Below are 27,334 nucleotides of genomic sequence, written 5' to 3' on the forward strand. Positions count from 1 at the left end.
GTGCGAAAAGTACAAATCAATCCCAGAACAACAGCAAAGGACCTTGTGACGATGCTGGAGGAAAAAGCGACAAAAGTATCTATATCCACAGTAAAACAAGTCCTATGTTGACATAACCTGAAAGGCCGCTCCGCAAGGATGAAGCCACTGCTCCAAAACCGCCATATTAAAGCCAGACTACGGTTTGCAACTGCACATGGGGACAAAGATTGTACTTTTTTGAGAAATGTCTTCTGGTCTGATGAAACAAAAATAGAACTGTTTGGCCATAATGACCATCGTTATGTTTGGAGGAAAAAGGGGGAGGCTTGCAAGCCGAAGAACACCATCCCAACCGTGAAGCACGGGGGTGGCAGCATCATGTTCTGCGGGTGCTTTGCTGCAGGAGGGACTGGTGCACTTCACAAAATAGATGGCATCATGAGGTAGAAAAATTATATGGATGAAAAATGATGTGTATATGTTGAAGCAACATCTCAAGACATCAGTCATGAAGTTAAAGCTTGGTCGCAAATGGATCTTCCAAATGGACAATGTCCCCAAGCATACTTCCAAAGTTGTGGCAAAATGGCTTTAGGACAACAAAGTCAAGGTATTGGAGTGGCCATCACAAAGCCCTGACCTCAATCCTATATAAAATTTGTGGGCAGAACTGAAAAAGCGTGTGCGAGCAAGGAGGCCTACAAACCTGACTCAGTTACACCAGCTCTGTCAGGAGGAATAAGCCAAAATTCACCCATCTTATTGTGGGAAGCTTGTGGAAGGCTACCCGACATTTAAAGGCAATGCTACCAAATACTAATTGAGTGTATGTAAACTTCTGACCCACTGGGAATGTGATTCAATAAATAAATAATTCTCTCTACTATTATTCTGACATTTCACGTTCTTAAAATAAAGTGGTGATCCTAACTGACCTAAGACAGGGAATTTTTACTAGAATTAAATGTCAGGAATTGTGAAAAACTGAATTTAAATGTATTTGCCTAAGGTGTATGTAAACTTCTGACTTCAACTGTATATGCTCCCTTTATTTATCCTAAGGGTCTGACTTGGTGTACAGGGAGAATACTGTAACAACTGCCCATGTTCTAAATTCTGTCCCTGTACATTTCAAAAGTGCTAAAGAGTTATATTGACTACGTAAATCCTAGCTCACTCATGAATGTCTTAATCAAAATTACGAATTGCCTCTTATCCACTCGTCGTCCCCTTATGCCATAGTTGACAATCCTCTGTAAAGTCAGTAAAGACAATCAAGGTGCACGCCAGCTTGTAGTCCTAAAACAGGAAATGATTTACCTCTGGTTCCTTCAGCAATCATTCTTATGGGGAAAATTAATGGGGAAAGATTAGGGTTTTGATATAAAAGGCAAAAATAAGGTCTGAGGTTAACACAGGCTTAGGCGATCTTATTCTGAGATAATGTCAGTTAACATGACCTTTATGAATTATGAAGCCTTTAAGTGCTTTTTTGATAATATAAATGCTTAAAAATTCCAAAAAGTGACATTTGCTGATGAAGATGATCTCATTGAACAAAACATATAAGATCTCCTAAGCCTGTTTAGCAGAGACCTTATGTTCAGTGTTGATCCCAAAAATAAAATCTCCATTAATTCCCCATAAGCTTTAGCCAACAAACCATGGTGGAGTTAGTGCCTACAAAAAGACGCCATTACTATTGCGCTTTATGATAGTTTAGGTTTAGTACAGGGACAATTACATAATTGTTAGTGTCATAATTCATCTTTGCTCGGTTTTGTCAAACCAATAATTACTAATTTTTTGAGAGACTTGTGGAATTCTTATTCTTAGCCACAGATAGTTATTGAGCATCTACAGCACAACTAATCAATAAAAAAAGACAGACCTTTATAAAAAAAGACAGACTTTTAATGGAGTAAAGGATTTATTTATATATACAAAACTGTTTACAGCAAGATTTCTGAGTTAACATTGACCGTGGGGATATTGGTATTCAGGTGCACAACACCACCTGGTTTTTGCCCATTGGATCAAGGCAACAGAAGAAAGAAAAAAAACTAGAGCACCTTGAGTCAGGTAGGGAAGCAGGTGGGTTGAATAAAGGGGGTATTGAAGGGTAAGGTAAGGCACAAGACACAGCATCACCAGCTTCTTTTTGACCATCAATCACCTATCAATCAATCAACCTACTACTTACTCAAAGAGAAGCACTCTATCCCCAAAAAAACATAAAAATAACAAATAATATATACTAGGGGGTGGATAAATGAAAGTAATGTCAGTAAAAACCATTTGCTTCTAATTGATCTTCTGTTTGTAAGGTTAAAGTGGACACGCAAATCAGGTTATGTTGAGCACTATGTGTCCGCTGCTATTCCCTGACTCAACACTAAATGTATAAGTCATAATGGGTCATACAGCGTCCTTATTTAGCTTGACCAAGCCTACATCACTTCTGGAATCAAAACCCAAAAACTAAACGAGCAGATCCTGTGGTCCCCATGAACTGGTTTGCAGTCCACAGTGGTAAGGAATTATCAGTGAATGCAAAAACTGCAAGTCCATAATATTCTTAATTATAGTATAATTATATGCAGACATTTTATTAAATATTCTGCTGAATAAACAAACTTGTATTATCTCAGGATATAACCAACAACACTTTCGAACCTATGTATAGGATTCTAGTTCTCTGGGATCAAAAGGCCACAACTTTTAAATATAACTGATCCCTTCCACTCTTCTAATCTGAAACTTCATTCAAGGGTGCCTCATCCACTGGATAATTACAGCTCAATTATTAAAGTCAGATGACAGATAAATCATAGAGAGGAAGGGAGCGAGGACCAATCTGCCAACCAGAAGTGCTGAAGTTTTCTAAAAGACATGATTTACAGTTCAAGGATGAAGTGTAACCTGAAGTTGACTTGCTGAAATTTTTACAGTGAAACAATGTTAGCCAAGACCAATGCAAGAGGAAATGTATTTCCGCAACACACGTATTGTGTGAAAGAAAACTCATTCCAAGATACTGTAAGACATTAATCAGTTGTAAATCATAGCAACTTTCCAACGTCGCTACAACAGCAATGTGAACTGTGGCTCTCTGCCATGGCCGGTGTATTCATTGAAGTATACAGATGACCTGAGAAAAGGAGTCAAGGTGTACAAGGTGAAGCTAGCCAGTGAGAGTCAGGGACACTGGCCAGTCATTGCTCCATCTGTTGATGCATGGCTAGCTAGTTGATTGCGATTATCAGATTATCAGGGAGACGTTTTTTTCTGTAAAGTTTGAGCTTGTGGCTCATACATTACATTTGGCATTTTCATATGTTTTGTTTTTCCATGAGGTTTGGTTTAAGCCAACCAAACTTGACAGAGTTCAGTAAAACTGACAGTGAAACCCTTGTGTGACACCTCTCAGAGTTCTCCTTTGTCAGCCTTGAGTGTGATTGGCTGCCTTTGCAAAACACTATTGAATTATAAATGGCCACATTGCAACTGCAGCTCCTTGGTGCTGGGGAGGTCATGATTGGCAGGCTGGTGGTGATGTGTCTCCTGGTTTCGGCCAATGAGCTTACTGCTGTCCTGGTTAGACCCTCTTACATCACAGCACACTTCTTATCTTCTGAGGCAACGTTCCCATCCGCCCTTTCCATCTCCAGAATGATCCGCTTGAATAACTCTACAGCGGTCTGCAATGCAGAGATGAAAACAAATCAATAAATACCTTAATTATTTTGAATAAACACACAATTTTGGTAAGTAGCTCTGTCTGCAGAAAATATATATTTGTCTACCTCGTTCTCCTTGGCAGAAGACTCCATGAACGCTGCTCCCCATGAGTCGGCCAGCTTCTTCCCTTCTTCTGGCTTGATCACCCTGAGGGGAAAAGGACACACTGAGCATGATGTAATGAAATCACATACAGTATCTTCAGGGGGCACTTATGTACCTCTATAGTCACAAGGTCCAAGGCCTTGGCTGGATAACCAAGGTGAAACCATATATCAGGTAGTGTCATGGTTCTACACATACTGTACCAGCCATGCATGTGAGTGGGAGCACCATTGCTCTTCACCTTCATTCAACTCAAGTAAGTTTACCTTTCCATGTGGAGATCTTTTTTGTTCCCAACAAGAACAGTTGGCACCCTAAAAGAAAACATCCATTGATATTTCTTACATGAAAAACAAATGTTTTAAAACACACAAATCATCAAAAGCAGCATTAAACCTTTCATAATTTTGGTTAACTTACTGTATTTTCCCAACCATATCTAGAAGCTTGTCATGAAGAACCTGAACAACTTCAAAACTGCAAAAAGTGAAAGACAAAAAGAGATAGGTTACTAGGGTCCATGTGTGCATTGATGCACAGACAACCATCTATACACACAGTAGTCACAAGGGCAAAGATGTTCCCCCCTACTACAGTTATGCTGTATATTGTGCTATTTCTATTGTCATTTCTTTATTACCATTTTCATTATTTTATTTCACTTCATCCTGTATGTCGGAGCTTGGACCCTAAGCTTTTCACTGTACCCTGCAATCACACCTGCAACCCTGTACAAGTGACTATTGAACACTGAATCTCTGATGGATAAACCCAGAATGAAATGTACCCGTGACTACTCACCTTTTCATGGAAGTCACTGCGTAGACCAAGACATAACCATGGATGTCCATTGAATGAGACTGAGGGAAAATAGAGTATTCGTCCTGTAGCGATAAGGGGAGAAATCGGTTAGAGATGAAAAACAAAAACAACAGACAAGTGCTTCTGAAATAAATATCCACCATTGTTTTTTGTCAATATCCCAACAATTCTACATTTCATCGGCTCAAACTGCCACTGATCACCGGAACCCAACATTTTAGTATGTATATAGTGTTTTTATTTCAGAGAGCAGAGAAACTGAGGTAAATAAATAAAATGAGTAATGTAGTGCAATGTAAAGCATACATACCTGACCCGCAGTATCGACCAACTGAAGATTGAAGTCTTGACCGTTGACAGACACCATTTTGTTGAAGGCTGGAAAGAGGTGAAGAGACAGTGGTCAAGCGCAAGCCAGGGGTGTATTCATTAGTCAGATTCCGTTGCAAAATGTTTTGTAACAGAAGCCGTTTACCCTAAACGTACAACGTTCTGCAACGAAAACAAGTTTCTATTGGACAAACTGTGGTAGGTCCCTAGAGTAAACAATAAAAGGTTTCAGTTGCTAAATGTTTAGCAACGGAATCTGACTAATGAATAGGCCTACATCACAGGCAACATACAGGAGAAAATGGTAATTGCTGGATATAACATGGTCATGAATTGAGAATACATTCTGGATACAACCACCTATAACGTATTTTCATCCATGCATATTATTTGATCCTCAATGAAACCTTATAATGGGTGCAATTAGAAAAACAAAACTGATCCAACACATCAAAAATAAAAACTTACTGTTTTCAATGGTAGGGTCATATGAATCTACGAACTGTCCTTCCACGAACTGTATTGTGAGAGAAGACTTTCCTGTAGAAGTAAAGGAATAATGTATTGTTGTGGTGGCCGACGAGCAACAATTTCCAAAATCATAGAAAATTACCATTTGTTAATTAAGAAACTGAAAGTTATCGGAATCTGAACAACAGTTATAAATTGTAAATGCTTAACGTTAGCTGTGACAGGAGATATTTCACAATGCATATATCTAACTGTAAGTAGAGTGTGAGGTAGACGCGTTACAGTGCCACATCGAGGAACTAGTTACTTGGCTGCCGTTGTGGCAAAGTTAGCACACAACTTTGGCATGGTGAATAGAAATAATGATATCAACGACAACGTTTCGTCGACAACTTCTATACAAACTAACATATACACAATTCAGTTACACAGCTATGGCATTGTGTTTTGGTATTAACTAGCTAACATTGGCTAACATTGGCTAGCTTAGCTAGCAATAGCCTAGCTATGCAAACAAAAACAAAAGCTGGCTAACGCGTTAGCTAGCTTCTTATTTGACTCACCTACAGATCTGTACCCAATCACAGCAATCTTCCTGTATTTTGGTTGAGGCATTGTGTTAAAATAGTTACTTCAATAGATAGCCAATGTTGAAATGTATGGTAGTTTTAATAACGAAACAAAAACTTTATCGCCACATTCGTATCACGTCACGTGACAACAACAAACTTTACAGTGCAGCTAGAGCTAACACTCCGCAGGGGCCTCGAGTTGCAACTTCAGAACTGAAGCTGGTTGAACACGTATTTCGACTGATAATTGCAATATATCGGTTATCGGTACAGTTATGTTTGTTGATAATTAGTTTGAAAGTATCTAAAGATTAGTTTTTAGAATGTAAAACAGGAAACTAAAACAGCTTATTCACAGCGGTTACGCTTTGCGAGTCACACTGTCGGAAACTGGACAAGCACACCGTCGTAAAAAGACATACGTCAGAGCTTGACATGAGGGTGCCATTGGGTTTCCACTCGTTACAACAGCCACAAAGTCAATATATCGTCATTCATGAAAACAAAAATGTGCCTTTTGGTCTTAATTTAAGGTTAGGGAAGGCATAAACTTAGCAGTGTGGTTAAGCTTAGGGTTAGGTTTAAAGTCATATTTTAAGAAGAGAAATTGTAGACATAGGCGGGGTTTATAACTTTGTGGCTGTGGTAGCTAGTGACGACAGTGGTATTGAGGTATAAGGAGGTTGCCCCATTTTGTACAGCAGATGTCACTCTGAACCTGAATTAGTTATCTACAAATGTGAGAGATAGACACAAGCTAGGCCTTTTTAACACATTAATATTGCAAAACACGTTCATCTGTTTTTATTATTAAATGCTCAATGACAATACAAGATTATCATATACATACCTTTACAGAAACGTGCTTTTTAAAAATCTGTTAAGTAGGCCTGTGTGTATGGTGGGCCCTGTTATGATTTGGAAAGTGATCACTCCAAAATGTGTCTGTTAGACACTTTAGGCAGCTATGAAATGTTTATGTTAGGTTGAGTGCACTTACATCATCTTTGTGTAGATCCAGCAACACCTTCAATTTCATCATTGAGAAAGTAAGAATTATGACAGACTTATCTTTACCATACCATGTGGTACTTAGACACATAACAGATGGTGTGGGGCATGGATTTGTCTCGACATAAAGATTAGCCAATTTGAGGCTCTAAAAACATCAGGCAATCTTCCAAGTGAGTGAAACAGGGTTTCCAAATCAATACATTTTCTTAGTATGCTATGCAAAAAAAAGCAACAATGGTATAAGAAATAGACTGAAAATATTTATTATTCCAGTAAAGAGTCCTTACAAAAACTATTTTCATATACTTTTAACCAGTTCAAATGTATAGCTAGCTAACAATCATACATCATAGTAAAGCATACAGTTTTACAAGACATACAGACAATTTAACATGTAGTAGCCTACTGTTCTGGCATTTTAATGGCAATACATTTGGACAATTCAGGAGAGGTTGAGGAGTGTTTTACCCCTGTGAGACAAACACATGAACATTCACTTGATGTCAAAATAAATCTATTGACACAAACTCATAATTAAAAAACAAAAACATGATTTTAAAAAATGAAAGGAACTTGAGATATTGGAGAAAAATCTCCATGCATTAATGCAACATTACACAAAAAAATGAATGTACACGAACGGACACAAACACACACACAGGCACTCTTTTACTCAAACACAGGCACATAAACACACACACACACACACACACACACACTGTAAACACATCACAGTTTAACTTGGTCTTAACTTCCAGGCCATTGTTTCCGGTCTCTACCTTAAATTTCCTTTAGCGCCATGGTGCTAAGCATTGTATGTTGCTGTTCTCGTCACAAAAGGCAGCTGTCCAACTTTTCAGTCCAACAATAAACTGTCCCTATTACACGAGGTTGTGATACAAATGTGTAAATGAGAATGATATACTAAAAAGGAGTATAGTAGAATTGGCCATATGCATAGAAGTAGAGTTACTGTACCCGTCCCTTACTTTCATTACTGTTAACCGATTTACTGTTATTCTTTGACACCATGCAGACATCTTCTTCTTTCCAAAACATTCCATTAAAGGACAACAGAAAGAAGTGATATGATGTTCACAAGATGACACAGCAGAATAAATCATTTGAATAATAAATAAGGTCATAAGTGCTAGAGAGGAAAAGCCAGATTTAAAGAAGTACATAGAGCTGATGTTCTTGTGGAGTTCCTTCCAGTCAAAGAGTCAGGGATCAAGATGTTTTGAGATTGGCAGACATTTCAGCAGAAGTCACTTTGGATGTCTATGAAGTGTTCATATATTGGGAATGACCTTGGGACTCGAAGATGACCATCTCCATACTCTACGCATAGAAACCTAAATTCTTGCTCCCTTTCTGTTCATTTAGTTTTCACCATCGTCTCCCTCTTCTTTTTTATTTTATTTCTCACTTACTCCGTTATAGACCTGACAGAAAAGGAGACAAATTGCATTGGTCCCCTATGGCGCAGTACCTGTACCTATTCTCTGTAAGTATGATCATGTCTGAGGTCCAAGTCCATTCCTGATCAGACGATATGTTTCATCTAACCAAGTTTCCTCCTCTTCTCATATCAGTGGTGACAGGATCACCAGTCGTCCATCAGCAAACAGGTCAATCTCTTCTCTCTTTCAATGAGAGTTTACATCAGCTCAATATTTGGGGACACTGATTTTTGGTAAACTCACTTTGGTTAGCCAAGGTCATTGGCTTGTTCAAGTGTCACTGAATCTTTGAGAGTCCATTAGCTAATAGGAGCCTGAGTGGGATGGTGGAGCGGGACACAGTCGACGGCAGTTTATGCAGCCCTGTGAAGAGATAGAGGACCAGATTAGGGAATCAGCCTATCACAACGTGTGTGAGCATGCGTACATGCATGCAGGATTGTGTATCTGTGTGTGACCCCAACATACCGAATGCTCTGATGAGTTCCCTCTGTACAGTCCATGTGAGAGTGTTGATCAGACAGGCAGAGGTCAGCCCGGCAAACAGTATGTTATACAGGAAGACGATGTGGAAGTTTCCCAGCCAGTTAAACCGACCAAAGTCTCCCAGCAGATCAAACCGGGTGATCCCTGAATCATCAAGAACAAAGGACCAAACCATTACATGGTTAATGTTTAGAAAAAGCATCTATTTGTTGGTATTTTATATGTATGTCAGTCTATCATACAAGAGCACCTGACACCAAGTCCTCCTCTGCAGACTTACCCAAAGTCCTAGAAAATACAGGCAGAGCTGAGCTGAGCACCAATAGAGACACACAGTTCCCAATAATCTGAGAAAAGACAGCAAGAAATTGGGTTATTATGAGAATGCCCCACGGAAGAGAGAGTGAGCAGTGTGTGTGTGTGCCAGTGTGTACCTGTGTCAGTGTGGTGTCCTGTGCACGGGGGCGTAGTCCAGTGAACAGTGGGGAGCTGTAGAAACCCACTACTGAGGAGATCATGAGATACAGGATGAGGATCACCTGCACTGCAGCCCCTAACGAACCAAACATGGAGAACGAGGCAGCGCCCAGGAGAGGGTCCTTCAAGAGGAGAGAGAAAGTTAATACTATTTACATCCTGTGATAATACAATTAAAATGTCAGTAGTACACACATTTTATAAACTCTGTTTCATAGTGTATACAGGTCTACTATAGCTCTACTATGCTATACAGTGTCACTTAAAAAGTTACTAGGCAAGAACTAGTAGCGACAACATATCTTTGTTTGAATTAAATATTTGCTGAATTATTAGTTATTGCTTGTAAAGGAAAGCATCCCCTCACCTCCATCCCTCGAGGCATAGCTGTATCGTCAAACAGCAACTCCACCACATGGTAACACACAATGAGCACACACACCACCTGGGAAAGAGAACAACACTCACAGCCAATCAAAACACACACAACATTTTGAATGAGGATGTGATGTCAGGTGTGTGCCAGCAGGCGAGGTGAGTGGTGAGTCTGCCTCTCCTCACCGTTACAGCCAGCAGCAACAGCATGGCCAATGGGTATCCTAGGTTACGCTGCCATGGTGACGCTCTCTTCCGTATCTCTGAAGGCAAAAACAGAAATCCAGAGTTAGTGTCTGAGAATCAGTCTTTTTATCGTTTGGAGTTTTTCCTGACCACTTGACCTGACGGGACAAACTCTAGGCCCTACTTATAGCCAGTTTTCCTGGCCAGGCCTCGAAGCGTAGGACATGTTCTGTGTTTCTAGGAAAGTCAATGGTTCTTACTAGAGGTCGACCGATTAATCGGAATGGCCGATTAATTAGGGCCGATTTCAAGTTTTCATAACAATCGGTAATTGGCACTTTTGGACTCCAATTATGGCCGATTATATTGCAATCCACGAGGAGACTGCGTGACAGGCTGACCACCTGTTATGCGAGTGCAGTTGCTAGCTCGCATTAAACTTATCTTATAAAAAACAATCAATCTTAACATAATCACTAGTTAACTACACATGGTTGATGATATTACTAGTTTAACTAGCTTGTCCTGCGTTGCATATAATCAATGCGGTGCCTGAAATTGTGTCACTTCTCTTGCGTTCAGTGTAAGCAGAGTCAGGGTATATGCAGCAGTTTGGGCCGCCTGGCTCGTTGCGAACTGTGTGAAGACCATTTCTTCGTAACAAAGACCATAATTCATTTGCCAGAATTTTACATAATTATGACATAACATTGAAGGTTGTGCAATGTAACAGCAATATTTAGACTTGGGGTTGCCACCCGTTCAATAAAATACGGAACGGTTCCGTATTTCACTGAAAGAATAAACGCTTTGTTTTCGAAATTATAGTTTCCGGATATTACCATATTAATGACCTAATGCTCATATTTCTGTGTGTTATTATATTATAATTAAGTCTATGATTTGATAGAGCAGTCTGACAGTGGTGGTAGGCAGCAGCAGGCTCGTAAGCATTTATTCAAACCGAACTTTCCTCCGTTTGCCAGCAACTTTTCGCAATGCTTGAAGTACAGCGCTGTTTTTGACTTCAAGTCTATCAACCCCCAAGATTAGGCTGGCAATACTATGGTGCCTATAAGAACATCCAATAGTCAAAGGTCTATGAAATACAAATGTTATAGAGAGAAATAGTCCTATAATAACTACAACCTAAAACTTCTTAACTGGGAATATTGAAGACTCATGTTAAAAGGAACAACGAGCTTTCATATGTTCTGAGCAAGGAACTTAAGTTAGCTTTTTCACATGGCACATATTGCACTTTTACTTTCTTCTCCAACACTGGGTTTTTGCATTATTTAAACCAAATTGAACATGTTTCATTATTTATTTGACACTAAATTGATTTTATTTATGTATTATATTAAGTTAAAATAAAAGTGTTCATTGTTCATTCAGTATTGTTGTAATTGTCATTATTACAAATATATATTTTAAAAATATTTTTAAAACGTCTGATTAAATCGGTATCTGCTATTTTTGGTCCTCCAATAATCGGTATCGGCATTGAAAAATCATAATCGGTCGACCTCTAGTTCTTACCCAGAGCAATCCGCCGGGCCTGAATGTTGAGGAACCGGTTCCTCAGAACCTCTGCATTCACATTAATCCATAACAAGGTCCCACCTACAGAGGAAAGAGAGAGTTGTAATTTTGTGATAAGCTTCTATTAATTCCCTTTAAAGAGAATTATCATCACTTTAATTATGCATGAAAGGGACAAATTATGGCATAAAATTGACATATGTTATATCATGGATATACAGTACGTTATGTCATGAGACTTACTAGTGAGGTTCCTGGATAGAGAGGCCTCTTCAAACTCAGCACAACTCATTGTCTCATCAAGGTCCTCCAGCAACTGATGATGGAAGACATTAAGGGAGTCACACCAGCACACACATACAATGGGGTACACCGATACACAAAGCTATATACAGCTCTGGAAAGAATTGAACTGCAAAATTAGCAGTTTCTCTGGTTTTACTAAAACTTGCTTCCTTCTGCTCTGACAATGTTCCCCAACTCTGAGGATTGGTTTTTCCAGCAGGACAATGCTCCATGCCACACAGCCAGGTAAATCAGGGTATGGATGTAGGACCAGATCAAGACCCTGTCATGGCCAGCCCAATCTCCAGACCTGAACCCCGTTGAAAACCTTTGGAATGTGATTAAGACTGGTGGAGAGCATGCCAAGACGCATGAAAGCTGTGATTGAAAATCAGGGTTATTCCACCAAATATTACTTTCTGAACTCTTCCTAAGTTAAAACGTTAGTACTGTGTTTAAAAATGAATATTAACTTATTTTCTTTGCATTATTCGAGGTCTGATAACACTGCATTGTTTTTGTTATTTTGACCAGTTGTCATTTTCTGCAAATAAATGCTCTAAATGACAATATTTTTATTTGGAATTTGGGAGAAATGTCGTCAGTAGTTTATAGAATAAAAGAAAAATGTTAATTTTACCCAAACACATAGTGGGGCAAAAAAGTATTTAGTCAGCCACCAATTGTGCAAGTTCTCCCACTTAAAAAGATGAGAGGCCTGTAATTTTCATCATAGGTGTACACTTCAACTATGACAGACAAAATAAGATCAAAAAATCCAGAAAATCACATTGTAGGATTTTTAATGAATTTATTTGCAAATTATGGTGGAAAATTAGTATTTGGTCACCTACAAACAAGCAAGATTTCTGGCTCTCACAGAGCTGTAACTTCTTCTTTAAGAGGCTCCTCTGTCCTCCACTCGTTGCCTGTATTAATGGCACCCGTTTGAACTTGTTATCAGTATAAAAGACACCTGTCCACAACCTCAAACAGTCACACTCCAAACTCCACTATGGCCAAGACCAAAGAGCTGTCAAAGGACACCAGAAACAAAATTGTAGACCTGCACCAGGCTGGGAAGACTGAATCTGCAATAGGTAAGCAGCTTGGTTTGAAGAAATCAACTGTGGGAGCAATTATTAGGAAATGGAAGACATACAAGACCACTGATAATCTCCCTCGATCTGGGGCTCCACGCAAGATCTCACCCCGTGGGGTCAAAATGATCACAAGAACGGTGAGCAAAAATCCCAGAACCACACGGGGGGACCTAGTGAATGACCTGCAGAGAGCTGGGACCAAAGTAACAAGGCCTACCATCAGTAACACACTACGCCGCCAGGGACTCAAATCCTGCAGTGCCAGACGTGTCCCCCTGCTTAAGCCAGTACATGTCCAGGCCCGTCTGAAGTTTGCTAGAGAGCATTTGGATGATCCAGAAGAAGATTGGGAGAATGTCATATGGTCAGATGTAACCAAAATATAACTTTTGGTAAAAACTCAACTCGTCGTGTTTGGAGGACAAAGAATGCTGAGTTGCATCCAAAGAACACCATACCTACTGTGAAGCATGGGGGTGGAAACATCATGCTTTGGGGCTGTTTTTCTGCAAAGGGACCAGGACGACTGATCCGTGTAAAGGACAGAATGAATGGGGCCATGTATCGTGAGATTTTGGGTGAAAACCTCCTTCCATCAGCAAGGGCATTGAAGATGAAACGTGGCTGGGTCTTTCAGCATGACAATGATCCCAAACACACCGCCCGGGCAACGAAGGAGTGGCTTCGTAAGAAGTATTTCAAGGTCCTGGAGTGGCCTAGCCAGTCTCCAGATCTCAACCCCATAGAAAATCTTTGGAGGGAGTTGAAAGTCCGTGTTGCCCAGCAACAGCCCCAAAACATCACTGCTCTAGAGGAGATCTGCATGGAGGAATGGGCCAAAATACCAGCAACAGTCTGTGAAAACCTTGTGAAGACTTACAGAAAACGTTTGACCTCTGTCATTGCCAACAAATGGTATATAACAAAGTATTGAGATAAACTTTTGTTATTGACCAAATACTTATTTTCCACCATAATTTGCAAATAAATTAATAAAAAATCCTACAATGTGATTTTCTGGATTTTTTTCCCTCATAGTTGAAGTGTACCTATGATGAAAATTACAGGCCTCTCTCATCTTTTTAAGTGGGAGAACTTGCACAATTGGTGGCTGACTAAATACTTTTTTGCCCCACTGTACCTATAAATAGTAAAACCAGAGAAAGTGATAATTTTGCAGTGGTCTCTTAATTTTTTCCAGAGCTGTACAGACAGCACAAACTAAAGGACAAAAACACCCCGGCATGAGTCTTACACAGACACACTCACCCTTGGTTTGACCAGTAGCCTTCCTGTGACGCTGAACATGCGTGATAGTCCCAGAGGAGTGCATACTGTGGGAGACACAGGGGATACAATCATATAATATAGAAATACAGTCATCCTCATATTTATGAAATGCCCCCAGCCCGGCGCTGGGTAAACATGTACTGTACTTACACAACAGCAGCAGGACTCCGAACAAGGATATGCAGGAGTACAGATAAGGCAGGTAATACTCCCACAGATCTGAGAGACAAACGATTTCACACATTACAGATAAATTTAGGAATTAAACTTACATTTCACATTTGCAATTAACAATGGCAACAGACAAAATATGAGAAGAGGTGGAAGGTAAAAGACGAAAAGCACATAAAACAGTTTGAAGGATGTGAAAGTGAGAGAAAAGGGGGAGAGATCGAGAGAGAGAGAAGGAGAAGAGGGGTTGTTTTACCGTAAAGACTCTGTCTGGCCATGTTGTCATCAAGGATGGCTGATGCCACCCACACCATCCCCAACACGAGCAGGGTCAGGAGGGAGAGGACTACTGCTGTCTCATACAGACGGGCCATCACACCCTGTGTAGAGGGTATACAAACGTTATACCACATGTTATATACACTGAGTGTACAAAAACACTAGGAACACCCTCCTAATATTGAGTTGGACCCCCCTTTTCCCTAAAAGCCTCAATTCGTCGGGGCATGGACTCTACAAGGTGTCGAAAGCGTTCCACAGGGATCCTGGCCCATGTTGACTCCAATGTTTCCCCACAGTTGTGTCAAGTTGGCTGGATGTCCTTTGAGTGGTGGACCATTCTTGGTACACACAGCAAGCTGTTGAGTGTGAAAAACCCAGCAGCGTTGCAGTTCTTGACAGACTCAAACCGGTGCACCTGGCACCTACTGCCTATCCATGTGTCAATTGACTCAAGGCTTAAAAATCCTTCTTTAATCTGTCTCCTCCCCTTCATCTACACTGATTGAACTGGATTTAACAATATCAATAAGGGATTTTAGCTTTCACCTCTATTCACCTGGTCAGTCTGTGTCATGGAAAGAGCACTCAGTGTACATATACATGATGCTCTTTCATTAGCCTGGTCCAAGGTCTGTTTGTGCTTCAGCCAACTCATCCCAATCATCATGTCATCACAACACTCAGTGGATTTGGCTCGAGCACATCTGCTACCAGTCTGCTCTGTCACTGAAGCAGGTACCTTTTTGGATCCAGCGAAGCCCTCAGACTCAGTGAAGAAGTAGGCAAAGGGCAGGAGGAAGACCAGGGATAGGTTGGAGAAGAGGAAGACTATATTCCACAGTCCTGTATTGAGAGATGGAGACAGACAGTGTTACAGACAGTGTTAGAGACAGTGAGAGGTTCACTCTCTACATGCTATACACTTATAGAAAAAAAGGCGCCATCTAGAATCTAAAAGGGTTCTTCGGCTATCCCCATAGGAGTACACTTTGAAGAAACCGTTTTTGTTCCAACTAGAACCCTTTTGGTTCCAGGTAGAACCCTTTCCACAGAGGGTCCTACATGGAACCCAAAAGGGTTCTACCTGGAACCAAAAAGGGTTCTCCTATGTGGACAGCCGAAGAACCCTTATGGAACCTATTGTTCTAAGAGTGAGGTCTCTAGTGGAGTTTCATAAACGTTTGTTTTAAAAGTTCAAGGCTCTGAGGAGCTCGTATCTGTAGTCTTATCATCACCACTGAGTAAAGGTAATAGCTACACCCTTAGAAACCTGTGGTGGACTGCAAATTCTCTGAACAAATTAAATGGGAAAGCAAATATGTGAAGCATATGCACTGAACCAACTACCTGCTGAGAAGATCTTTCATTAGCACATGACTTTAAACTGTCATTCATCCTTCGCACAAACAAAATGTCTGTATGCATTAGGTGTGTCAGTCAGGTGTGTGTGTGTGTGTGTGTGTGTGTATGTATGTTAATGTAGCTGCTTGTGTGTGTTTACCGTGTATAAGGGATCCGTTAAGCCACTGCATGTAGTAGCTCTGTGGGAAGGAGAGCAGGACCTCGTTGGACAAGATGGAGAGTGGTAGGAGTAGAACAGCGCCCACAGAGACAGAGAGAGTGAACGTACAGAGCCACAGCCTAGAGAAAGACAGAGAAAAATAGATTTTTTACAAAAGAAGCAGCAGTCCCATATGATACATAGAAATATCAAATATGTAGGTAGGTTCAGTATATTGGTTTTCTGACATTCTGTGGCAGAATAGATATGATTGGTGGTAATAAAGCCTCTATTGTTCAAAGTTACTCACGCAATTTTGTTGACTGTTGCATCTTCACTGTTATCTACAATTTAAAGAACACAACGCAATTGTTAGTATGGCTTACAGAAAGAGGAAAAAGTGTGTGGGGTTGAGGGGATAGACAGGCTGTGCAAGAAGCTGGGAACCTGATCAAAGACAAGACCTCCTTCCCCTAAATTCCTGAAGGGCGACAAGCACACATTGCTCATTTCTCACCAGTGGTGTAGTGGAGGGTATACGCAGGTATACCTTTTTAGGCCCAGCAATGTGCACAGGGCAGTAGGACTACGCGTGAATATTCCAAAATGCAATTTGTGTGAAAACACTGTTCCAAAACGCTCACCGCACATGCAAGCGGTTTCATGGACAGAGATGGAAAGATCTGTTAGAAAGAGGGGGGATTTAAAGATGCAACAACTATCATGGGTTGCTAATAAGATTAGGATAATGCCTTTGGCTGTTAGACAATGAAATAACTTTGAAAGGAAACCAATAGAACAGGAGAAGACATTTGATTAAGTCTTCATAAGAATAATTGCCTCCACGTTTATATGGTGGGATTTTGGCCATAGGCCAAAAGGTAAGAAGAAGAAAGGTAAGACACGCCTCATAATATGAAGCAAAATGTCCAGGTTTCAAACAAATTAAGGAACAGGAAAATATAGTGATGTGAATGACAGGCCTAACTGTCTTCTAGTAGATGGAAAGCCTTTCCCAAAAACCTGCTCTATGAAATATTAACTAGCTACAAAGTAGCCCATGCCTACCTGTCAGAATGATGTCATGATGATTATTTTAATCAATCAAATGCCATTTATTTTGCAAATTCCATCTCACGTGCTACAGAAACACTGCTTATAAAACAATAGTGCTAGATGCCTGCACACTTGAATTAAAGGTCAACTACTCTAAAAAAATAAAAAATAAATCATTGATTTTTCCCATACCTCACGTGGTTTAAGCATTATTATAGACTTAGAACATACAATTTTGTTGATTTTCTGTAAAAAAAAAAAAAAAGAAGAAAAAAAAGTGTGACTGAGAATGAATACCTGAATTTTGGGGGGGAAAATCTGAAACCGGTGAATTACTGACTCAGTTGATCTGTTTCAATAGTAGGCCTACTATTAGCCTACTGCACAGTACAGCTTGGGTTGACCTGACTGAAACCAATATGGGATTCATCATTTTAGGTCATTCAGAGAGTATGTCACTGTTTCTCATGGAAGTTTTCACACGGTGTGTTTCCTTCAGGCCGTTTGGAAAAATGTTGGCAAAACACCCACTTCTCCAGGCACCACTACACCACTGATTCTAACAAACACCTGCAGGCTAAAACTGTTCTTGGAGTAACAATTATAAATGACAAACATGTTTGCACATGTGTGGAAGAGTGTTTGTGTGTGATCAAACAAAGCAAATTCTTGTGTAGGCCTACGTACAGTGTGTCTGTGTGTATGGCTGTGTGTGTGTGTAAGGCTGTGTGTGTGTGTGTGTGTAAGGCTGTGTGTCTGTGCGTGTGTAAAGCTGTGTGTGTCTGTGCGCGTGTGTGTGTGTGTGTACGTGTGTGTGTGTGTGTGTGTGCGCGTGTGTTTATGCTGCAGGCTACAAACCAGGAACCGGAAATAATAGGTTATTTCTGAAAGCAGGAAATTAAATTGCCCAAAAGCAAACCGCTAATCCTTATCAAAGTACAGTAATATATTGTTTGAAGATCTCTGGGCCCCATATGTGTATGGCCCTGATCCGTGACTGATCAGATCGGTCAGCTATTTCCAACAACTGAACAAATCAGTGCACAATTTAGTACGCATGTGCAAGTGTTGGGAAAAGGGGTGGGGGTGGTATTGAACAATTTGCTAACCAGTCCCCTTACGATGAACAATTTTGTCATAAAAACGGAATTATCATATTTGGCACAGGCTTCGAAGTTGAGGCTTATTTCGTACCCCAATGTTTTGTACCAGCAAATTAAGACTGGATAGACAGCCTAAGTGCAGAGTCCTTTGTTGGTTAAAGTAAAACCCATGGAGCTCTCCGTTTCCCCCTTACTTCTCTATCTCTGGCATCCTACATGGTTTACACACTACACAAGAGATATTACTAGAACGGAACCATAGCCAGAAACATCTGGTTTGTGAAAAACCCCAGTCCACACACCCATATTGGCTGTCCAAGGGGTGCTGCAGACCGTACATTCCTGACTAGGTGGGCGCTGGTTCTGTGTGTGTGTGTGTGTGTGTGTGCGCGCGCGTCTGTCCAAGTGTGTGTCTAAGTGTGTTGTGTGGGGGTTGTTGTGCACTGTGTATGCCCTACGGAGCGTATTATTATCCCAGGGGAACATTTCTTGCGCCCCTCGCCCAGTCTAACAGGACAGAGGATCCGGGAGACCAAGGGAGGTTGCATAACAGGCTCTGGCTGTAATTTGTACCAGAGTGTATTTTGGAAAGCATCCTGTCCGCCATACCAACGCTTGCTGTAAATTCCTGATGGAAACATACACTCACAAGTGAAGTGGAGGCTGCTGCAGTGAAAAACACCCTAGCTCATGCCTGCACACATACAGTTATTATGGCTCCTTCATAGTAAACAACAACTTGTTTATGCAGACATACAAAATCTATACACAGCAGTGTGAAGCAAGGGCAAACATATGCCGATATATGCATTTACAGTACCTTTGGAAAGTATTCAGAACCCTTGACCTTTTACACATTTTGTTACGTTACAGCCTTATTCTAAAATGGATTAAATACATTTCAAAAATCCTCTGCAATCTACACACAATACCCCATAATGGCAAAACAAAAACAAGTTAGACATTTTTGCAAATGTATTAAGTATAAAAAACAGAAATAGCTTATTTACATAAGTATTCAGACCCTTCGCTATGAGACTCGAAGTTGAGCTCAGGTGTATCCTGTTTCCATTGATCATCCTTGAGATGTTTCTACAACTTGGAGTCCACCGGTGGTAAATTCAATAGATTGGACATAATTTGGAAAGGCACACACCTGTCTATATAAGGTCCCACAGTGCATGTCGGAGCAAAAACCAAGCCATGAGGTTGAAGGAAGTGTCCGTAGAGCGCTGAGACAGAACAGACACAGATCTGGGGAAGGGGACGAAAACATTTCTGCAGCGTTGAAGGTCCCCAAGAACACAGTGGCCTCCATCATTCTGAAATGGATGAAGTTTGGAACAACCAAGACTCTTCTTAGAGCTGGCCGCCTGGTCAAACTGAGCAATCGGGGGAGAAGGGTCTTGGTCAGGGAGGTGACCGAGAACACTCGATGGTCACTCTGAGTTCTAAAGTTTCTCTGTGGAGATGGGAGAACCTTCCAGAAGGACAACCATCTCTGCAGCACTCCACCAATCAGGCCTTTATCTTAGAGTTGCCAGACGGAAGCCACTCCTCAGTAAAAGGCACATGACAGCCAGCTTGGAGTTTGCCAAACGTTACCTAAAGACTCTCAGACCATAAGAAACAAGATTCTCTGGTCTGATAAAACCAAGATTGAACTCTTTGGCCTGAATACCAAGCATCACATCTGGAGGAAACCTGGCACCATCCCTATGGTGAAGCATGGTTGTGGCAGCATCATGCTGTGGGGATGTTTTTCAGCAGCAGGGACTGGAAGACTAGTCAGGATTGAGGGAAAGATGAACAGAGCAAAGTACAGAGATCCTTGATGAAAACCCTGCACCAGAGCGCTCAGGACCTCAGACTGGGGCGACGGTTCCCCTTCCAACAGAACAACGACCCTAAGCACACAGCCAAGACAACGCAGGAGTGGCTTCGAGACAAGTCTCTGAATGTCCTTGAGTGGCCGAGCCAGAGCCCGGACTTGAACCAGAACAAACATTTCTGGAGAGACCTGAAAATAGCTGTGCAGCAACGCTCCCTATACAACCTGACAGAGCTTGAGAGGATCTACAGAGAAGAATGGGAGAAACTCCCCAAATACAAGTGTGGCAAGCTTGTAGCGTCATACTCATTAAGACTCACTACCAAAGGTGCTTCAAAAAAATATTGAGTAAAGGGTCTGAATAATATATTTTAGTTTTGTATTTTTTATAAATTAGCAAAAATGTCTAAAACCTGTTTCTGCTGTGTCATTATGGGGTATTGTGTCTAGATTGAAGTGGGAAAAAACTATGTAATCCATTTAAGAATAAGGATGTAAAGTAACAAAATGGGGAAAAAGTCAAGGGGTCTGAATACTTTCCGAAGGCACTGTATACATATATACGGCCGTCCTGGCTGTAATACAACACCTACACGTACAGGACCAAAGGAGGACATTGGGAGGCATACAGAACTATCAAGAGTCTAATCAATTACTTTTAGAGTTAAATCAGTAGTGTTGCGCCGCAGAAACCCAGCAGACCTTGCAGTCCACTGTGACCTGGCCTCCACTCCACTGACCGCTGACCTCAGACTCACACGTACCTATGGTAAACTCAGCATTCCTCTTGTAGTGGGTGATGACCAGATAGGAGACAATGTAGAGACATATGAAAAGCAGGACACAGATCTGTGGAGATAAAAACACTGAGATCAACATTTAGGATCAAACTTCCTATGATTAATCCATGCTAATTGTGGGAATAAGTCAAGAATCTTTTATTATTCGGTTATTGTAGCAACAGGTCATCAAAATTTATTAAAGTTTTAAAAACAATTCTAATAAATGAAAAATGGCAAAAATGTGTAGAATTGCACAAAATGATGGTTCTCTCTGCTGTCAAGAGGGAGGCCCGCTAAAAAGAATTGTTTACAATGTGGGGGGAGGGGGGTATGGATGTGGGTACGCAGACCCGCGAGCAACTGCGGCCCCCCCATATGAGTTAAGATTTTGTTGTGGCCCCCAACCCCATCCAAGTTGGCCATCCCTAGTCTAGGCCTCCCTGCACTCATTAATTCATGTTGTCACGTTCTGTTGAATAATTCAACAAGAGTGTCAATAGCAGGATACGCTCGGATTAGAAATCAACATCCTTGGATTTAGATTACATGCTTTACATTGTTTGCGAAATCAGACATAATATCACTAAAATCCAACTGTTCATTTTCAGGAATGCTTTCATTTCAGCGCATTTAATTTGTTAACATTTCAACTGTAGCAAATTATTACTTTTTTCAATTCCACAATGTACACGAATCAAAATGAATCAAAATAAAGTTATCTTTCCTCTCTTTCTTATGATGCAAGTGTCGAGATGATGTGTTAAATCCCCAACAAAACTTTTGTGTTCTTATAGACGCAATGGAAAGACAATGTATTCCATTGAGTCCATTTCAGCCAATACTGGGTGTGTTTGACAGGTCATTACAAATATATCCGCGGTCGTAACGTTAACGGGAAAAAACAGGCACACGCAAAAGCATGAAAGAGTCGCAGGAGAAAAATAAAAGCAATCAGTCCAGCGAGATTTAAGTGACAAGTGAACTTTGCCCCCCTCACACAGGAAATAGATGGCTGAAAAAGACATATGGGTGGGGACATGCACATTGCTAGTTTGTTTTCTTGTCTCTATTTGCATTTATAAAGCAAGAATTCACTCTATAGAGAAAATCCACACAACGCTGCTGTAGACCCCGAGTGTTGCTGTATAACAGAGGTGAGCAGGTTCGCACAGGGCAAACAAACACCAGACAAAGTCTTCAAGTCCTCTCTGTCACACTAATGCAGATCATTTACAGGCAGGCTTTTCAACCTCCAGCTGGTTCATCAAGACATCACCCCAATGATCTTAGAGATGACTGAACCCAGGAACACACAGAAGAGTCAATCATCTCCCTCTCTGTTACCCGCACTGTGTTTATTTTTGCTATGGTTGCCCGAGTAACATCATGCATGCCCTCTGTCAAAGCTGGGTGTCTTTAGAGAAAACATGGATAAGACTGAACATGCACATTCTAGGGAGTGGAAAGTCAATTTTGTCATCCACGTCAAACTGTATATCTTGCTGTTTGTTTGAAGACTTCTGAACAAAAGCCAATAGACGCATGCTATGAACCCGTTTAGCCGCATAACTCAGATTAGAGTGATTTATTGTTGCATGTGTGGCGAGATGAATGCAGATCATCACTTGTGGTTCTACCTTCAAAACAATAGTTTACCCTCAAGCCTGCATTCCAGGAGGCACATCCTAATGTACGTGAATCAATCACTGATCAGTAGAATCAAGTTGAACTCTGCATTCTCTCCCTTTACAACAAAATTAAGTTCTCGTTTATTATCGGAAAATGGAAGATCCCTAGGTTAGTGATACTGTATACTGTACTCTCTGTAGGTAGCCTAACTGTATTACAGATGCTGAATTACATAATTGGAGTGGATTTCTAGTTACCAAATGAAGGTTTTGGCAATCTGTGACTGATTGAGCCCCTGGTTTTATAAACAGGGTCATCGGGATTAGTTATGTAGTAGATAGATGAGGGGGTCAGATGATCAGGATTACCAGATTAAGCAACGAGAGAGTGGAGAGGAGACCGGCTGGGATTACAAAAAAAGCCAAAAACATAAAACAAACAAAATACTCACATACCCACCGATCCCCTATAAAACAGAAATGACCAGACATTTTCTAAAATGGAGGACACTATTCTTCCAATTTAGGGAACTAGGAATGGCAGCAGTTCTGTGCCAGTTTCAAAGCAACATATCCCCACCTTGGTCTGAATAAGATGACGCAATCAGGATAACGAATAACAGAGAGTGAAAAACATCATAATATCATAAATATGACATAAGGAGATAGCTACCTCTGATCCCGCAGGTAAGTAAATGTTCTGTTCCAGAATATTCCGGTGGTCTAATAAAATACTCCAATATAACATGTTATGAAGGTAAATAAAAACAGGGCTACATCCTATAACTGTAAATGTTAGCAATGTGGGCACTCCTATCTGAATTTGATCATTGTTACAGGGAGAGAATCTGTGTCTGTGATGATGCCCTTAAATGTATACTTGGACATGATGTGCCTGCTGACTTGAATAATCATGTACATTTGATAAGCTTGACCCACAAATGGCAGCCACCACAGATTTACCTAGTGAGTGGATGAACGACAAGGCAGAATTGGATACCCCACCTCATAGCCTGCCCAGTGACACCAACATCCAATGAACTAGGGCAGAGCTCAGTAGTTGTAACAGATCATGTTTAGCATTAAGAACTACCTCACACATGCAATATACTGTATACTGTTAGTTTCTAAACCATTTTCACCTAATGTAAGTGTGGATTGACGTCATGTCCTTGCCAGTCTTTTTTGGAGTCTAATAAATCTACTGATGGAAATAATGTGGTGATGTCACTGCAATTATACCAGAGTTGAGTTGCAGGCTTAGCTGTATACAAGTAAAAGCTTTGTTAGAGCAATGGACTACAATATAAATACGCAACTGCAGAAAATGTCTAATAACAACTATTCATTTCCCATTCCCAACCTGAAAGACGTTGCTACAGAGTGACACAGTGCTTCAAATAGCCAACTGAGACATTCAGATGCTTAAAGTACATTATGTGTGACTTGCTCTGTAATAAAGCAAGCCATCTAAAACCAGTCCTTGGCCAGTACTAAGATACAGGCTGAAGAATAATAAACTAGGCTGGACTGAAACAGCCTAGGCATTCAGACATCTCAAAGAGAATGGAGCCCATGCTGGGCAGTTTGAGGATTTTGGGAGACAGGGGTTTTAAATCCACAGACCACAAAGCTGTAAGGTCTATGAGAACTTTGGGCCTCTTTACACTACAATACTTTGACAATGGATACTAGTTCCAGGAAAGATGATATTGTAGTGTAAAAAGACAGATCTAGATTCAAATCTGCCTTTTAGAGATGTCTCCCACACCACCTGTCCCTGCAAGAATTACCTTAATATCAGTAGACAGCATTCTTGCTCTGTTAGCTAAATTGAAAATTAAAGGCTTATAAAAGATCCACACATTTGTGAATCGTTGCATTAATCAAATGTGCAACATTATGTAGAATATGGTTTAGATGAGAAGCTCCTGTAGAGTTTGATTTGCTATCCTTAGGCCGTCATTGCAAATACAAATTTGTTCTTAACTTACTTGCCTAGTTAAATAAAATACATTTAAAAACATTTTGATTTTCTATATACTATGGTATTTACGGTATGGTAATAGCTGCACTCACACATGAAGCTGGTATGTGGCTTTGGCCACACCACATCCAAGGCTAAAGTAAGGTGTAAACAGAAAAGTTGCACATCTGATGTTGGAGATAGATCTTACTACACACATTTTACTGATGTAAATCCACCCTTTGATAGAGAGATGTGGGAGTGTGGGGGAGAGGGCAAACATAGCTCATGTCACAATGCTAACCAGCTTATGCCCAACAGCTCACAGCCCCAACAGCTAATGCCCAGCACGCTAATGCCCAGCACGCTAATGCCCCAAACAAAAGCCCCACTCTGTATCAGAGCAAACTGCCAATAAATGGCAGACAGAGAATATGGAGCACCATTGAGGGTCCACAGCAAGCAGCATATACTGTATATAGTTGCACTTTAAGTTGAGACTCCAATCCCAACAAACACAGCCATCATGTTCAGTCACAGCAAGACTGTCCTTTGTGAAGGACAAAACACCACAGGCCTGTTATATTTTTTTCTCCTCCTGAAGAGACAGACAGAGCCCCACTGAGGGCACCTTCACCTGCTCTAGTCCAGAGGACAACAGTGTTCCCTGTCTCAGCTCTGACGCACACTCCCTATCTGTCTGTCTGTTCCCACCTGTCTGTCTGTCATTCTGCCTTGTATTTCTCTGTATGTTTTTCTTTGTCTTTCTGACTTTCACATCAGAAATGTTTCCTCCCTCTCTCAGTCTGTCTCTATCCTCCTCTCTGCAGTTGTGTAAATACTTTCAGGTTAGGCTAGGCTACCAGCCCACTAGACAAACTCAAGTCCTGTGTGCTGAAGGATTTCTCCAGTATTTCCTATTAGTCAGTGGGCTGGACACTGATGTCGTAAAGACAGAACAAAAGATAACTGTCTCAGGCATGTTGTTAAAAGTTTGGATGTAAAGGTAAAACATCATATCATACAAATATTTTGCTTGTTAGTGCTGTACACAACAAGTATTTGCTGAATATTTCTGTGAGAAAAAGCACACCTCTGATGACAGGTTGGGCTACTAATGCATGGCTCTGTCATTGAGACCATGTTGTGTCCATTCTGCCCTACTGGAAAATAGAAGTGGAGGAATGTTATTATTGATACCTATGCATGTCACGGTACCTGTTAAGACTGAACAGCCTTTCGAAGGGCAGATGTAGGTCATGAAAATGTGAACTAGCACTACCACTACTTGATTAAAAGGCTGCACACTCTGTCCAGCCTAAGGCACATATGACACACGTGCATGTGGATAGAAACACAATTTCCCACATAAACACACAAAGATTAACGCTATTAGCAGCCTATAATGCACTCACAGGAATGGGCGTTAGAAAATAGAGAAAGAGGAAGGGAGTCTGGAATGACTTAATGTCATCTGTATCAGTGAGTCAGACAGGCAGAAGAGACAGAGATCTACTGTGCTAAGCAGGGTCATAGGTCACTTCCCTGTGCTGCTGTGGTGATAGAGCCATCATGCCAGGATTACATGAGCACATACAGCACAACATTTAATGCAACAAATACTGGTCCAACTCCATTTTACACTACATAAAAATGGCAACAGGTTTGACATCCCATAACATAATGTGCTTTGAGCACATACCTGTGCAGCAATAACCAATCTTTACCACAAATACCCAGGTTCTCATTGTGACTCGGTTTTTAGAGCTGAATATTAGGTTAAATTAAAGTTAGTCTACATTGTACACTTCATTGATGCTGAGATGTTGATGCTTCAACATCTGGATCTACCAGTACACAGACAATGGTGTTAATAATTATAGTAAATGTAATTTATATCATCAAGAATGCAATAACTCTCCTGCATCAGGCCTACTTGGTGAACTATCTAATTATTGTCTGATGTTTGTTGTTACATTGTAGACAGGTGTAAGATAAAAGTGCATGCTGCTGCACAATATTCTTGACCTCACATTTTTCTTTACCAAAAACACAGGAGGGACGCTGAAGGTATACATTAGTAATGGTAGGGCAAATGGGTAATTGAGAAATATGATACAGATACACAAATTCTAACAGCAAGTTCCTGGAATAGCCTACAGCCAGACATATTCAGCAAATTGTAAATGTTATGAGATACAATTGCATTTGCAGTTGGCTGATGATCACAGCAGTGCAGCGAGAGCACTCCAATCAACAGGCAAGCTCTCAATTTCACCGCAGTCGACGAGAACAGACTGTACTTACTATGGTCTCTCTGACTCGGTCGTGGAAAAGCTGTTCCCGGACCGACACGTCTTCTGGAGCTTCCATGCTCCGACAACCATATCGCGGATTGTTCGCCCTTTATGTGGCTGAAATGTACATGTTTTCTGGTCCTTGTTGCTGCCTCATCAGACCAGAACAGCAGCGCAGCTTGTCCTCGTTACTAGGCTGGCTCATGCAAATGAGTCGTGTCGCTGCCTCTCGGCTCTTGTGAACAGATTGTCCCTCTGCGCCACAATGGGCGTGCAGTTGTCGCGGTGCGGTGTCCAAAAATTAGCTTCTACCAATGACTGTATATAGTATACCCACATGAAAAAATACTGCAGTTTACTATAGAGTACTACAGTACTTACAATAGAATGCCATAGTAAACTGCAGTATACTGTAGAATACTATACTACACACTGTAGTATCCCTCTATCATGTGTAGTACTTACTATAG

At 40.9% G+C, this 27,334-nt stretch overlaps 2 protein-coding genes across 2 annotated transcripts; both read right to left on the minus strand.

Moving 5' to 3' along the window:
- Positions 1–2,953: 2,953 nt before the first annotated feature.
- LOC120061304 (GTP-binding protein Rheb-like) lies at positions 2,954–6,413 on the minus strand. The gene is made up of 8 exons (XM_039011020.1): positions 6,015–6,413; positions 5,449–5,520; positions 4,961–5,028; positions 4,630–4,712; positions 4,249–4,305; positions 4,095–4,142; positions 3,789–3,870; positions 2,954–3,683 (listed from the first exon to the last, which is right to left on the minus strand). Exons 1-8 carry the CDS (start codon positions 6,064–6,066, stop codon positions 3,591–3,593), a joined length of 555 nt encoding a protein of 184 aa, XP_038866948.1. The 5' UTR covers positions 6,067–6,413; the 3' UTR covers positions 2,954–3,590.
- Positions 6,414–8,777: 2,364 nt separating this feature from the next.
- On the minus strand, positions 8,778–26,940 carry LOC120021155 (limb region 1 homolog-like protein). Its single transcript, XM_038964797.1, has 16 exons — positions 26,875–26,940; positions 20,956–21,040; positions 16,512–16,545; positions 16,202–16,341; positions 15,440–15,543; positions 14,675–14,798; positions 14,398–14,466; positions 14,227–14,291; positions 11,813–11,885; positions 11,567–11,650; positions 10,025–10,101; positions 9,831–9,908; positions 9,421–9,585; positions 9,267–9,333; positions 8,969–9,130; positions 8,778–8,863 (listed from the first exon to the last, which is right to left on the minus strand). Exons 1-16 carry the CDS (start codon positions 26,938–26,940, stop codon positions 8,778–8,780), a joined length of 1,479 nt encoding a protein of 492 aa, XP_038820725.1.
- Between the last annotated feature and the right edge of the window lie 394 nt (positions 26,941–27,334).

This window comes from Salvelinus namaycush, chromosome 2 (genome assembly GCF_016432855.1).
Source record: "Salvelinus namaycush isolate Seneca chromosome 2, SaNama_1.0, whole genome shotgun sequence".
Classification (NCBI taxonomy): domain Eukaryota; kingdom Metazoa; phylum Chordata; class Actinopteri; order Salmoniformes; family Salmonidae; genus Salvelinus; species Salvelinus namaycush.